Source organism: Bos grunniens, chromosome 25 (assembly GCF_055505025.1).
Source record: "Bos grunniens cultivar Pamir isolate PY7600 chromosome 25, Bosgru_T2T1.0, whole genome shotgun sequence".
NCBI lineage: Eukaryota > Metazoa > Chordata > Mammalia > Artiodactyla > Bovidae > Bos > Bos grunniens.
Genome location: NC_141189.1, coordinates 10,088,164 through 10,103,831, shown reverse-complemented (window position 1 = coordinate 10,103,831; position 15,668 = coordinate 10,088,164). Strand labels below are relative to the sequence as shown.

General features: G+C 42.8%; 1 protein-coding gene across 10 annotated transcripts in view; it reads left to right on the top strand.

The window, feature by feature from the left end:
* Nucleotides 1-15,668, top strand: part of LOC147345009 (general transcription factor II-I repeat domain-containing protein 2) — a 46,720-nt gene that overhangs the window by 4,450 nt on the left and 26,602 nt on the right. For 9 of the 10 annotated variants that reach the window (XM_086374631.1, XM_086374634.1, XM_086374628.1 and 6 more), the window contains exons 2-3: nucleotides 12,035-12,138; nucleotides 13,196-13,334. In XM_086374631.1, the coding sequence (XP_086230757.1) occupies nucleotides 12,040-12,138; nucleotides 13,196-13,334 (238 nt within the window). In that variant the 5' untranslated portion in view covers nucleotides 12,035-12,039. The remainder of the gene's footprint in view (nucleotides 1-12,034; nucleotides 12,139-13,195; nucleotides 13,335-15,668) is intronic. The other variant, XM_086374633.1, reaches the window with a different exon arrangement.

Sequence of the window (15,668 nt, the reverse complement as noted above, 5' to 3'; positions counted from 1 at the left end):
TCTGGTAGCTGTCAGTGTGAGCATCTCACAACATCAAGTCTGATTATATTATTTTAAAATGTGTATTTTTCATACATTATGGCCCCTCACTACATCATTGGATAATTAATGGTGGCAACAATGATCCATGTCAACACTGCAGGGAAAACTGGCTCTGAGGGACTTAGCAAGAGATCACAGCAAGGTCACGATGAATCCAGAATTCATGCCATCGACAGGAGAGTCACCAAACTGTGGCATTGAGGGCTCCGGTCGTTGCTAAGTGACCAGCCAAGAGAAGGCTTGAGAGAGGCTGAAAAGTATTAAAGTTGTGGCTGGAAGACGTGAACTCTAACGACATATCTGTCAATGGCAAAATTCTAAGACAAAAGGGAAACCACCACCAGAGAGGGGATGGACTGGTGATAGACAAGGCAGAGCCTGCCAAGGGTGGCTGACGCATTTCAGAACCACTTACCCGAAAAAGTGTGCAGTGTCGGCAAGGTTGCACATGCAGATTAAGAGTTAGAAAAGCCTCTCTCCTAAACAATTAAAGAAATCGTAGAAGAAAAGTGTTCCCTTTGGGAAAGGTGTTCATTGCTTCCTCCGATGGTGTTGACCGTACTTGAATTTGCCTTTCGGTGTACCTACTTGCATTGTAAGACACAACTCTGCCAAACAAGATATAGTCTTATTTTTAAGCAGTATTCGAATTAATTGACTCAGAAAGATGATAGTCAAGAATATCAGTTTCTTTGGACTTCCCTGGCAGTCTAATGGTTGACACTTCAACTTCCAGTGTAGGAGGTCTGGGTTTGATCCCTGGTGGGGGAGGGCAGCCAAAAAACCAAAACATAAAACAGAAGCAGTATTGTAAACAAACTCAGTAAAGACTTTCAAAATGATTCACATCGAAAATAATATTAATAATAATAAAGACTATCAGCTTCTTCATCACAGTTTTAAATAATGCCTCAGACGGTAAAGAATCTGCCTGCAACGGAGGAGACGCAGGTTTAATCCCTGAGTCAGGAAGATCTTCTGGAGAAAGGAATGGCTACCCACTCCAGTATTCTTGCCTGGAGAATTCCATGGACAGAGAGAGGAGCCTGGTGGGCTACAGTCCAGGGGGTTGCAAAGAGTCAGACACGACTTAGCGACTAAACATCAACAGCAAGATAAAAGTTGACCAATGTTCGATATATTTAAAAGCTGATTTAAAAATCCTTGTGAGATTTCTATAACTTACAATGGGAAAGAGATTTTAATATTTCAACCAAGTAATGCAGGCGATGTGTAAAAATATAGAGAAAAAATAGAAGTGAAATTCTGTCTTTGCCAATAGATGGATTTTGCACAAGTAAAAATTATTTCAAGTTGGGCCTTTCCCATGAAGTAGTTTAATCTGAATTCTTGATGATACAGTCTAAATACTTATTAAAGGAATTATAAAACCCATTGACTGTACAATTTTAAGAAACAGAAATGTGTGTATATTTGATGTAAGCTTAAAAAATAATTTTTAGAAATTTGAAACAGTATCAAACTTACAGAAAAATTGCAAGTGTAAATACAAAGAAGTTTTATTTTTTCTGAACCATTTGAGATAAAGTTATCTGGCCACATCATCCTTAGGTTACTGATAAACATCATAAAGTTTTATCAGTTATCTCTGTGTACTGTTCCCTATAGCAAAACATTGGGTTGCTACATTTCCCAGTATAGGAAATATTGGGTTGGCCCAAAAAGTTCATTTAGATTTTCCATACCATCTTATAGAAAAACCTGAATGAACTTTTTGGCCAGCCCAATATTTGCCCATCACACATAAAAGATTTGTATCCAGAAAATATAAAGAATCTATAAACTCAATAATAATAACCACAATCTAGTTTCAAAATGGACAAAAGATCTGAACAAGACATTCCACTAAATAAGCTATATGGATGGCAGAAAAGCACATGAAAAGATGCCTAGCATTTTTAATCATTAGGAAATTGCCAACTAAAACTGCAAAGTGATATTACTACCCACCTATTAAAATTGTGAAAAAGAATTTTTTTTTAAGTTGACAATACTGCATGTTGACAAGGATGCAGAGCAACTGGAATTCTCACATATTAGTGGTAGGGATATATTCTCATAGGGCTTCCCTGGTAGCTCAGTTGGTAAAGAATCCGCCTGCAGTGCAGGAGACCTTGGTTCGATTCCTGGGTCGAGAAGATCTCCTGGAGAAGGGAAAGGCTACCTGCTCCAGTATTTGTGTGCTTCCCTTATGACTCAGCTGGTAAAGAATCTGCCTGCGATGCGGGAGACCTGGGTTCGATCCCTGGGTTGGGAAGATCCCCTGGAGAAGGGAAAGGCTACCTGCTCTTGTATTCTGGCCTAGAGAATTCCATGGACTGTATAGGCCACGGGGTCACAAAGAGTCAGTCACGACTGATCGACTTTCCTTTCACTATCTTCTCATATATTAGTGGTAGGAATTGGAAAAGATCCTGATGCTGGGAAGGATTAAAGGCAAAAGAAGAAGAGGGTGGCAGAGGATGAGATGGTGAGGTAGCATTACTGACTCAATGGTCATGAATTTGAGCAAGCTCCGGGAGATAGTGCAGGACAGGGGAGCCTGGCCTGCTGCAGTCCATGGGGTCAAAAAGAGTCAGACACGACCTAGCACCCAAACAACACCATAAGTGGTAGGAATACAAAATGGTACAACCAGTTTGGAAAACAGTTTCACTTCTTTTGAAGCTAAAAAAAACAAACCAAAAAAACCTCAAGATATATGACCCAGCAATCCCACTCTTAGGTCTTTACGCAAGAGAAATGAAACCTTAGGTTGACACAATAGTGGTTTTATTCACCAGTTCAGTTGCTCAGTCATGTCTGACTCTTTGTGACCCCATGAACTGGAGCACGCCAGGCCTCCCTGACCATCGCCAACTCCCAGAGTTTACTCAAACTCATGTCCGTTGAGTCAGTGATGCCATTCAACCATCTCATCCTCTGTCATCCCCTTCTCCTCCCACCTTCAATCAACATCAGGCTCTTTTCCAGTGAGTCAGTTCTTTGCCTCAGGTGGCCAAAGTTTTGGAGTTTCAGCTTCAGCATCAGTCCTTCCAATGAATATTCAGGACTGATTTCCTTTAGGATGGACTGGTTGGAGCTCCTTGCTGTCTCAAGGGACTCTCAAGAATCTTCTCCAACACCACAGCTCAAAAGCATCAATTCTTCGGTGCTCAGCTTTCTTTATAGTCCAACTCTCACATCCATACATGTCTACTGGAAAAACCATAGCTTTGACTAGATGGACCTTTGTTGGCAAACTAATGTCTCTGCTTTTTAATATGCTGTCTAGGTTGGTCATAACTTTTTTTCCAAGGAGCAAGCGTCTTTTAATTTATGGTTTTATTCATAGTCATCAAAAAACTTCAGACAGCCCAAAAGTTCTGTAAATGGCAAAAGGGTTAATTTAACTGTGTTTCATCCCTACAGTGGAATATTCAGTAACACAAAGAACAAATTACTGATACAGCCCCAGCACAGTATAGGATTCCATTTATGTGATATTCAGGAATAAGCAAAACTATGGGGACAGAAGACAGATCAGTTCTGGCCAGAGGTTGGGGTGGGGTAGCTGACAAAGAGGCATGGAGGAATCTGGGGTATGATGGAGCAGTTCACACCATGATTTCAGTGGTGGCTACGTAACTTTATATTTGCTAAAAATGTACAGAACCATACATTAGACAAGGTTAAACTTTTTGCAAAGTGTACTTCAATTTCTAAAAATATTTTTAAGGAGAATTCCCTGGAGGTCCAGTGGTTAGGAGTCGGCACTTTTACTGTGGAGGACCCGGGTTCGATCCATGGATCGGGAAGATCCCCTGGCATGGCAACCCACTCCAGTACTCTTGCCTGGAGAATCCCATGGACAGAGGAGCCTGGCGGGCTACAGTCCATGGGGCCAAAAGGAGTCAAATACAACTGAGCAACAGGGCACACAGACACACACACTCAGCAAACTAAGATCCTACAAGCCACGCCTTGGCCAAAACCACCACAACAAAAATTTTTTTTAAGGATACATGACTTCATGTTCAAGTGATTTTTTTGTTTCACAAACCACCCACATGTTACAATGCATCTTCCAGGCGCTTGAGAGAGAGAAGTGAAGTGAAGTGAAGTGGCTCAGTCGTGTCCAACTCTTTGTGACCCCATGGACTGTAGCCAGCCAGGCTCCTCCGTCCATGGAATTTTCCAGACAAGAATACTGGAGTGGGTTGCCATTTCCTTCTCCAGGGGATCTTCCCGACCCAGGAATCAAACCTGGGTCTCCCGCACTGCAGGCAGACACTTTACTGTCTGAGCCACCAGGGAAAGAAGGGAGGACTATTAATGACTTACCTACAAGGCAGGTTACATGAGTTCTGTCCCAGCCGAGGACATGTGGTCTCTCTAATCGTGGGGCTCCTGCCTTTGGAGATCCTTTTTCTAAGCTCCCTGAGCTCCTTGGTTTGCCATCCGCTCCTCCACTGCATTCCCAGCCCCTGTTGCTCCACGAATCATCCTGTGCATTAGCATGGGACCTTAGACAGTGTGCGGGTAGCAAATCAGATGATCAGAAAAGCACTGGCATGTGGTGTATGTTTGGGGAGTGTTAATTTCCTTTGTTGCCATCCAACCTCTCTTTGATTTCCTTTGATTTTCTTTCTAATTTTTTAGTTTTTTGGCCACACTGCACGGCATGTAGGACTTATTGCCCCTACAGGGACCCACCCGAGCCCCTTCCTTGAAGTGGAAGGGTGGAGCCTTAGCCACTGGACCACCAGGGAAGTCCTGCCATTTGATTTCTTAATAGCTTTTTGTCCTTGTTGTTGGGCCCACAGCTGGGCTTGTGGGAGCTTAGTTTCCTGACCAGGGATTGAACCCCCCGACCCGGCAGTGAAAGCACCAAGTTGTAACCCCTGAAACCACCCCCCTTTCTTTTTTTGAAATAAAATTCACCCATTTAAAGTATACAGTTCAGTGGCTTTTAATATATGCATATGGTTGGGCAATCGTAACCACAGACAATTTTAGAATAGTTTCATCACTCCTGAAAAGAAACCCTGTACCATTTATCTACCCACCTCCCAGCCCTAAGCAACCCGCAGTCTACTTCCATCTCTGTAGATTTCCCTGTTCTGAACATTACATATTCATAGACTCCTATAAATGTGTGGTTCCCTTGATTTTAAGGCGAGGGGGCTCATAAAAGGTGAGAGGTGAAAAGACCCTTCCTGGGAGGTGAGTAATTGGGTGTCTGATCAGAGAGGAGGCGGCGGAGGGCAGCCCACCGGGGTCTCGGAGCTGGTTGGTGGTCTGGAGCGCCCTAACCTGGCTTTCCTGCTCCTGGCTCTGGGAGGGCCCGCCCATCAGGCCTCGTGCTCTGGAAGCTCGTGTCACCACCCGGCCTGGTGTATCCTCGCGCGGTCGCAGTTAATGCGGTGGTGCGATGACAGTTTCTTTCTCGCAAAGGGCGGAGGAGCGGACGCAGTCAGGGGTTAGGGGTGCAGGGACTGTTCCACACGCCCTGTTGACTAAGGGCTCTCAGGGAAGTGACCCAGATGCAGCCATTTCTAGAGAGCAGAAAGCCCCAGGCAGAATCTGCCTTCCCCATGGAGCCCAACTGGACTCCACCGCCTCCAGGGTTCTTCCCATCAAAGAGTACTGAGATGGTCCCGAGAAGTTCTGTTAATGAAGCGGGAGCTCTCGTCTCCTGTGGCTTCCCCACAGGCTGTTAGGATGGCATCCCTCCCATTATTTTTGTAAAAATTTTTAAATTGAAGGATAATTGCTTTACAATGTGTTGGTTCCTGTTGTACGTGAATCAACCATGTGTAGACATATATCCCCTCCCTCTGAAGTCTCCCTCCCTCCCCTCTAGGTCGCAGCAGAGCACCAGGCTAAGCTTCCTGAGTTACATAGCAACTTCCTACTAGCTATCTGTTTTACATGTGATAATGTATATATCTCATTGCTACTCTCAATTTGTCCCACCCTGTCTTTCCCCATTTCTTAACACACACTGAATGTGATTGATATCATAGCAATGCATACATGCATGCCAACTCACTTCAGTCACGTCCAACTCTTTGGAACCCAATGGACTGTAGCCTGCCAGGCTCCTCTGTCCATGGGGATTCTCCAGGCAAGAATACTGGAGTGGGTTGCCATGCCCCACTCCAGGGGATCTTCCCAACCCAGTATTCAAACTCCTGTCTCTTACATCTCCTACATTGGCAGGCAGGTTCTTACCACTAGCACCACCCAGGAAGCCCTGACATCTCAGCAGACCTAGGGCAATTGAAGGTGAGAAGTGGAAACAGCAGTAGCCAGAAAGTTGCCCTGGTTCTAGCTTTGCATGGACAAATCAACATGTTTGTGACCTGAGAATGCGTCTGCTCCTTTTTCTGTGTCTGGGATAGTAGGCAAAATGCGAATTTTGAATGAAAGTATTCTGAGCTCCCAAAGTAATAAGGATGGAGCATAATCTAAGTGAACATTCTGGTGAGTGGGAAGCATAACGTGCCTTTGCGGCTTCATACTTTGTGATACGCATTTCCTTGGTCTGATGTGCAAAGTGATAATCATGGAATCTAGCCGCTACAGGAAAGAGTTTCTAAGACTTAACACGAGTGCCTGCTGGGTGCTGCTTGCTGCTTTTTCTTTTTCAATTTTTTTTTAAATTGAAGGATAATTGCTTTACAGAATTCTGTTGTTTTCTGTCAAACCTCAACATGAATCAGCCATAGATATACACATATCCCCTCCCTTTTGAACCTCCCTCCCCATCTCACCCCTCTAGGTTGATACAGAGCCCCTGTTTGAGTTTCCTGAACCATATAGCAAATTCCCATTGGCTATCTATTTTACACATGGTAATGTAAGTTTCCATGTGACTCTTTCCATACATCTTACCCTCTCCTCCCCTCTCCCCATGTCCATAAGTCTATTCTCTATGTCTGTTTCTCCACTGCTGCCCTGTAAGCAAATTCTTAAGTACCATTTTTCTATATTCCGTATATGTGCGTTAGAATATGGTATTTATCTTTCTCTTTCTGACTTACTTCATGCTGTATAATAGGTTCTCGGTTCATCCACCTCATTAGAACTGACTCAAAGGCATTCCTTTTTGTGGCTGAGTAATATTCCATTGTGTATATATATCACAACTTCTTTATCCATTCATCTGTTGCTGGACATCTAGTTTGCTTCCATGTTCTAGCTACTGTAAATAGTACTGCAATGAACAATGGGATACATGTGTCTTTTTCGATTTTGGTTTCCTCAGGGTATATACCTGGGAGTGGGATTGCTGGGTCATATGGTGGTTTTATTCCTAGTTTCTTAAGGAATCTCCATATCATCTTCCATAGTGGCAATATCAGTTTACATTCCCACAAACAGTGCAAGAGGGTTCCCTTTTCTCCACACCCTCTCCAGCATTTATTGTTTGTAGACTTTTTGATAGCAGCCATTCTGACTGGTGTGAGGTGATATCTCATTGCAGTTTTGATTTGCATTTCTCTAACAATGAGTGATGTTGAGTATCTTTTCATGTGTCTGTTAGCCATCTGTATGTCTTTGGAGAAATGTCTGTTTAGGTCTTTTTCCCACTTTTTGACTGGGTTGTTTGTTTTTCCGGTATTGAGTTGTATGAACTGCTTGTATATTTTGGAAATTAATTCTTTGTCAGTTGTTTCATTTGCTATTATTTTCTCCCATTTTGAGGGTTGTCTTTTCACCTTGCTTATAGTTTCCTTTGCTGTTTAAAAGTTTTTAAGTTTAATCAGGTCCCGCTTGTTTACTTGTGTTTTTATTTCTGTTACTGTAGGAGGTGGGTCATAGAGGATCTTGCTTTGATTTATGTCAGTGAGTGTTCTGCCTATGTTTTCCTCTAAGAGTTTAGTAGTTTCTGGTCTTACATTTAGGTCTTTAATCCATTTTGAGTTTATCTTTGTGTATGGTGTTAGGAAATGTTCTAATATCATTGTTTTACATGTAGCTGTCCAGTTTTCCCAGCACCAATTTATTGAAGAGGCTGTCTTTGCCCCATTGTATATTCTTGCCTCCTTTGTCAAAAAATAAGGTACCCATAGGGGCATGGGCTTATTTCTGGGCTTTCTATCTTGTTCCATTGGTCTATGTTTCTGCTTTTGTGTCAGCACCATACTGTCTTGATGATTGTAGCTTTGTAGTATAATCTGAAGTCAGGAAGGTTGATTCCTTCAGCTCCATTCTTCTTTCTCAGGACTGGTTTGGCTATTCAGGGTCTTTTGTGTTTCCACATGAATTGTTAAATTTTTTGTTCTGGTTCTGTGGAAAATGTCATTGGTAATTTGATAGGGATCACATTGAATCTGTAGATTGCGCTTGGTAGTATAGTCATTTTCACAATATTGATTCTTCCTACACAGGAACATGGAATATCTCTCCATCTGTTTATGTCATCTTTGATTTCTTTCATTAGTGTCTTATAATTTTCTGTGTACAGTTCTTTTGTCTCCTTAGGTAAGTTTATTCCTAGATATTTAATTCTTTTTGTTGCAGTGGTGAATGGGATTGATTCCTTAATTTCTCTTTCTGACTTTTCATTGTTAGTATATAGAAATGCAAGTGATTTCTGTGCATTGATTTTGTATCCTGAAACTTTGCTAAATTCACTGAATAGCTCTAGTAATTTTCTGTCTTTAGGGTTTTCTATGTACAGTATCATGTCATCTGCAAACAGTGAGAGCTTTACTTCTTTTCTGATCTGGATTCCTTTTATTACTTTTTCTTCTCTAATTGCTGTAGCTAGGACTTTCAGAACTATGTTGAATAATAGTGGTGAAAGTGGACACCCTTGTCTTGTTCCTGATCTTAGGGAGAATGCTTTCAGTTTCTCACCATTGAGAATAATGTTTGCTGTAGGCTTATCATATATGGCCTTTACTATGTTGAGGTAGATTCCTTCTATGCCCATTTTTTTAAGCGTTTTAATCATAAATGGGTACTAATTTTTGTCAAAGGCTTTTTATGCATCTATTTTTATATCATATGGTTTTTATCTTTCAATTTGTTAATATGGTGTATCACATTGATTGATTTGCATATATTGAAGAATCCTTGCATCCCTAGAATAAACCCAACTTGATCATGGTGTATGAGCTTTTTGATGTGTTGCGGAATTCTGTTTGCTAAAGTTTTGTTGAGGATCTTTGCATCTATGTTCATCAGTGATATTGGCCTGTAGTTTTCTCTTTTTGTGTTGTCTTTGTCTGGCTTTGGTATCAGGGTATGGTGGCCTCATAGAATGAGTTTGGAAGTGTTGCTTCCTCTGCAATTTTTTGAAAGAGTTTTATAAGGATAGGCATTAGCTCTTCTCTAAATGTTTGATGGAATTCTCCTGTGAAGCCATCTGGTCCTGGGGTTTTGTTTTGGGGGAGATTTTTGATCACAGCTTCAACTTCAGTGCTTGTAATTGGAGTTGTTCATAATTTCTGTTTCTTCCTGGTTCAGTCTTGGAAGATTGAACTTTTCTAAGAATCCGTCCATTTCTCCCAGGTTATTCTGTTTGCTGCTTTTTCTGACTCCAGCTCTGTTGCTGAAACAGAGTCCTTGTGATGGCCAGCAATAGTCACCAACTTCTGTTTGTTCTCAAATGCGGTGTAATAACAAGAAGAGAGTCAAAGGCTTGATTTTAAGATAATTGTTTTAAAGATTCAAATTGGGACTTCCCGATGGTCTGGTAGTTAGGACTCCAAACTTCCACTGCAGAGAGCACAGGTTCCATCCCTGGTCAGGGAACTAAGATCTAAGATCCAGCATGCCTAAGTGGCATGCCTAGTACATAAATCAATTTTTAAATAAATAAAAACTTCAAATTGAAGTGTATTTCCTCACCTGTTCATGCCCAGGTCATGCCTGTTAATTCATGTTCTTGGGCTTCTCAGGTGGCTCTAGTGGTAAAAAATCAGCCTGCCAATGCAGGAGACATAAGAGTTGTGGGTTCGATCCCTGGGTCAGGAAGATCCCCTGGAGGAGGGCACGGCAACCCACTCCAGTATTCTTGCCTGGAGAATCCCCATGGACCGAGGAGCTTGGCAGGCTGCAGTCCACAGGGTCGCAAAGAGTCGGACACGACTGAAGTGATTTAGCTCGCTTGCTCGGTATGATGTCACATTCTTATGCTCTATTTCATAATAGGCAGAGTTGTTAAAAAAAAAAAAAGCTTTAATTCTAACAAATTCTAACAATTTGCATCCTAATGGCTCTGTGTGTGCTAGTCTACTTTCTTTCTCAGGGAGGCTTTGACTTTAATGTAAGAGATCCTCAAGGATCCTCCGGTGGCTTCAGAAAATCGAGATAGATGAGTAGTTACATTTTTAGAGTTCCTTTTCAGCATGGTTTATCCATCCAGATTGGCCAGGGTAAGCGATGGTCAAAAAACCACCAGATTTGGGTGCGTTCAAGGAGCAAGGATTGATTCCTTGTTTGCACTGGAGGTCTCTTGTGAGTTGGCTGTGGGTCTGATCTGTGTTTTTCTCTGGAACCTGATCACATGGAACCTGACAGATCAAACTGCAGAGGAAGAGGGAGTACAGTGGAATCCCCATCGTGGAAGTGATGCCACTTCCCTGATGTCCTCGGCCAACACAAGGCACATGGCCACACACCTTCAAGTGGTCAAGAAATCAATTCAGGAAGAAACATTTGCAAATATTTCTGAATAGTCTTAGAGGACCGCCATGCTTCATGCCCATAGACCTTTGGGCTTCCTCCCATATAGTTATGTTGATCTGTTTATCTTTTGCTTACAAATATAATTAAATTAGCTATTGCAGGGACAGGACATGACAGATATTAATACACTGCGTGCTCTATTTCAAAGAACTCTTTTTACGGTGCTGCAGAAAATTTTTCAAAGAAGCTTTCTAATGCTCACTTGGTATAGAATTTAGCAAAAGCTAGCATGAGCTTTCATTGCAGGAGAAGTCCTAAGAGGAGAGGAAGGAAGGGGTTTTCTTCTCTTCCAGGCTCTAGTACACAAACCCACTGCCCTCCTTTTTCTGTGTATGTGGCCCGGAATGTGGTGTCAGTCACCACAATGCTGGAATCAGACAAAACAACGCTGGATCAGTAAGAGACGTTACCTTCTCTCCTCCTCACTTGGGAAATAGGTAACATGCCTCTCTAGTGTAATACCCGACTTCATTTAATGAAATACATGTCGAGGTTTAGTGGGAAATACACAGTCTTAGGCAAATCATATTGTTGTTGTTCAGTCGCTCAGTCGTGTCCAACTCTTTGCGACCCCATGGACCGCAGTGCACCAGGCCTCCCTGTCCATCATCAGCTCCCAGAGCTTGCTCAAACTCATGTCCATCGAGTCAGTGATGCCATCCAACCCTCTCATCCTCTGTCATCCCCTATCCTCCTGCCTTCAATCTTTCCCAGCATCAGTGTCTTTTCTAATGAGTCAGTTCTTTGCATCAGGTGGCCAAAGTATTGGAACTTCAGCTTCAACATCAGTCCTTCCAATGAATATTCAGGGTTGATTTCCTTTAGGATTGATTTGATCTCTTTGCAGTTCAGGGGACTCTCAAGAGTCTTCTGCAACACCACAGTTAAAAGCATCAATTCTTCGCCGCTCAGCTTTCTTTGTGGTCCAACTCTCACATCCATACATGACAAGTGGATCATATATTGTCCTTTTTTGGGGGGAGTGGGAGGTGCTCTGGGTCTTCACTGTGGCAAGCAGGCTTCTCTAGTTGCAGCATGCAGACTTAATTGCCCCTTGGCTTGTGGGGCCTTTAGTTCCCCGACGAGGGATCACACCACAGTTCCCTGCATTGGAAGGTGAATTCTTAACCACTGGATCACCAGAGAAGTCTCCATGTACTGGTTTTAAGTGCCAGCTTTAAAGGAAGGTTTGCACTAGGTCACCTGTGAGGACCCTCCCAGTTCTAAACGAGTTGAGCAGGACACAATTTCTACCACTCACTTTCTTAATACTTCTCTCTCCTAGGGATTATGGCACAAGTAGCAGTGTCCACGCCGCCCATTGCACACGAGGAGTCCTCGGAGAGCAGAATGGTAGTGACCTTCCTTGTGTCTGCTCTTGAGTCCATGGTGAGATGGTTTGCAGTTCTATAAAATGTCATCTGGTTGGATCACTGCTGAATTACGAAACACTTCGCCAACACGTCAGACATTCAGCTACAGAGTTAAATCCTATTTGTGTACACATACCCTTTTTAAGAAAGAATGATGGGCTTGTCAGATAATTAAGAACTGTTTTCCTACTTTATGGATGGAATCATATTAAGCTAAGCTCTCCAGATCTGAAAATTTAATGCAGGCATTTCTGTTACCTTGTTTGAAAATACTTGTTTAAATTCAAAGGTCAATTAATAATCTATTTATATGCATCTATTTACATCCGAAGTATAAACTTTACCCAATGGGTAAAAATTTGAGGGGAAATCTACATAACCTCAGGGGCTTCTCTGGTGGCTCAGATGGTAAAGAATCTGCCTGCCATGCAGGAGACCTGGGTTTGATTGCTGGGTTGGGAAAGACCCCCTGGAGAAAGGAATGGCTACCCACTCCAGTATTTTTGCCTGAGAATTCCATGGACAGAGGAGCCTGGTGGGCTACAGTCCATGGGGTCACAAAGAGTAGAACACGACTAACTTACATAATCTCAAAGCATCTGATTACAAGATACTTATGGATTAAACAAGGAACAATCACTAACTTTATAAAAGTGGACAAACTTGACAGCCACCTCCTTAATCAAGTGACCAACAGGAACATGGGCAGAGATGGGCCAGAGGGACCTCTGGAGCTTCCTGGTGGGAGGCACTCAGAAGCAGCAGTACTGCTTCCTGGTCGAAGGAGGGAGCATTGAACAAACCCAAAATAACTGGGCTGCACTTCCATAAATGTCAGTCTCGTGCAAGACAAAGAAAGACGGAGATCTGTCTGTCCCACATGGAAAGAGACTGGAGAGACAGGACAGCAAAAGAAAGTGCAACCCTGGATTGGATCCTGGACCACGAGAAAATCAGCTAGAGAGATTTTGTTTTTCTGTAATTTTGTGTTTTTTCTTAAAGCAGACCTCCCAGGCCCCACGAAATTTGGATCCACCCATGTAGATAACATTTCATTCTGTTTTTCATTTCAGTGTAAAGAACTGGCCAAGTCCAAGGCGGAAGTGGCCTGCATCGCTATGTATGAAGCAGATGTGTTTGTTATTGGAACAGAGAAAGGACGTGCTTTTGTCAATGCCAGGACGGATTTACAGAAGGATTTTGCAAAATACTGTAGGTGTTAACGATTTTATCCTTTGTATTCATAAATCTTACAGGCAAGACTTATATATTGTTTTCTTCTAAGATGTCATCATGGTGGCCCCATGGAAAAGAATCTGCTTGCAGTGCAGGAGACCTGGGTTCTATCCTTGGGTGGGGAAGATCCTCTGGAAAAGGGAATGGCCACCCACTCCAGTCCTCTTGCCTCGAGAATCATGGACAGAGGAGCCTGGCGGGCTACAGCCTATAGAGTCTCAGAGAATCAGACAAGACTGAAGCCGCTTTGCATGCATGCACGTTAAGGATGTTATCCTTTGTATTTATAAATCTTAGAATATTTGCAGGCAAGACTTGTGTGTTGTTTTCTTCTAAGATGTCATCAGCATTATCCTAAAAATGGTTTGGACACATCCCTTTGACCTAGCAAAACACTGAGTCCAAGACCTCTCCCGTTTTTGCTTACTGGCTCCAGGCAGGGAAGACCAACCTCTGACCCGCTGTCTGTTCTGCTAAGTCACTTCAGTCGTGTCCGACTCTGTGTGACCCCGTAGACGGCAGCCCACCAGGCTCCCCCGTCCCTGGGATTTTCCAGGCAAGAGTACTGGAGTGGGGTGCCATTGCCTTCTCCAGCTGTCTGTTCTAGAACCTCGCAAATCTTTTTAACTCTCTTTTGCCCCCTGGTGTCTCCCCGCAGAACTGCAGCTCTGAATTAAGTCGTGTGCTCTGAGTCAGGCAAGATAGAAATCAGTTCCTCCAGCAACTCCCAGACAAGTCAGAAGGTTGAAGACTCAGTCCACTCTTGTGTTTGCACCCCAAAGGAGGAGGCTCAGACTGAGGGATTCCTTCCCAGCTGCTCTGCACTGTGCCACGTAGAAGGAGAGGCACACACAGGCAGCACTGTGCCACGTAGAAGGAGAGGCACACACAGGCACACCAAATGCTGAGAATCTTCCTACGCCTATGCTGAAGTCTCTTCTTGGTTTTCCAGTGGCTGGGGTGCCGTAGCTTCTCAGATGGTCTGTAGTTCTCGAAGAGGTGTTCTGCTCCATCTATTGCTAATTTGGTGTATCCGTGGAAGAAAGAAGGCCTGTTGCTTCCTAGTCTGCTGTCATGCCAACATCATTCTTGCTTTTGAAGAATTTTTTTTTTGAAGTATAGTTGATTTTACAATGCTGTGTTAGTTTCAGGTGTACAGCAAAGTGATTCAGTTACACCTGTGTTTATATATTTTTTCAGATTGTTTTTCGTTATGGGTTATTGAATACAGACCCCTGGGCCACCATGCAGTAGGTTCCTGTTGTTTTTTGAAGACTGTTTTTCACTCGCTACGAAACCTGGCTTGACAGTTTCTTTCTCTCCAGCCTTTTTTTCTGGCCATGGCGCAAAGCTTATGGGATCTTAGTTCCCCAACCACGAATTGAACCTGCGCCCTCGGCAGTGAAAGCATGGCGTCCCAACTGCTGGACTGCCAGGGAATTTCCTTCCTCCAGCCCTTCAGCTGTTTCATTCCATTGTCTCCTGGCTGCCACTGTTTTAGATAACAAAATTAGGTTAGAATTCTTATTTTTGTTCCCTTGGAGGTAATGTGTGTTTTTCCCTAGCTCTGTCTCGTCTTTGGTTTTTAGCCATTTGACCATGAAATGCCTATTTATGACCTTCTTTGCTTCTGCCTTACTTGGTCTGTGGAGTTTACTGAATCTGCAGGTTGATGTCTTTGTTAACAGTGGACGTTTTTGGCTATCATCTCTTCAAATATTCATTCCAATTCTCTTCATTTACACAGAGAGGGAAAATCGCTCTTTATTGTCTCACAGGTCATTAAGGCTCTGTTCCTTTTGTGTATGTGTCCCTTTTTATATTCAAGCTTCAGATTGGATAGTTTCTACTAGCGTTTCTTTGAGGACACTGATTCTTCCTTCTGCCATATCCAGGGCACTATTCATCTGGGGAAATTTTCATTTCCACCTGTTTTCCATTTCAAAAATTCCATTTTCTTTCTTCTTTCTCTGGTTAGCATTTTCATTTCTCTGTTGGAATTCCCCTTATACTCATTTGTTGTGCTCACCATGGCTATATAAAGTCCTTCGTGTGTTTATAGCAGTTGTCTTAAGTCCTTATCTGGTCATTTCAACTGAGTCATTAGTGGTTCTGAGTCTATAAATTGCTTTTTTTCTCTTTTGATCATGGGTCACATCTTCCTGCTTCTTCACATTTCTAATTTTTTGTTTTTTTGTGTATGGAGCTTTTGGGTTTTTTTTTTTTTTACTGTGCTGTACAGCATGTGGGATCTTACTTCCCCAAACAGGGATTGAACCTGTGCCCCCTGCGTTGGGAGCCCAGAGTCTT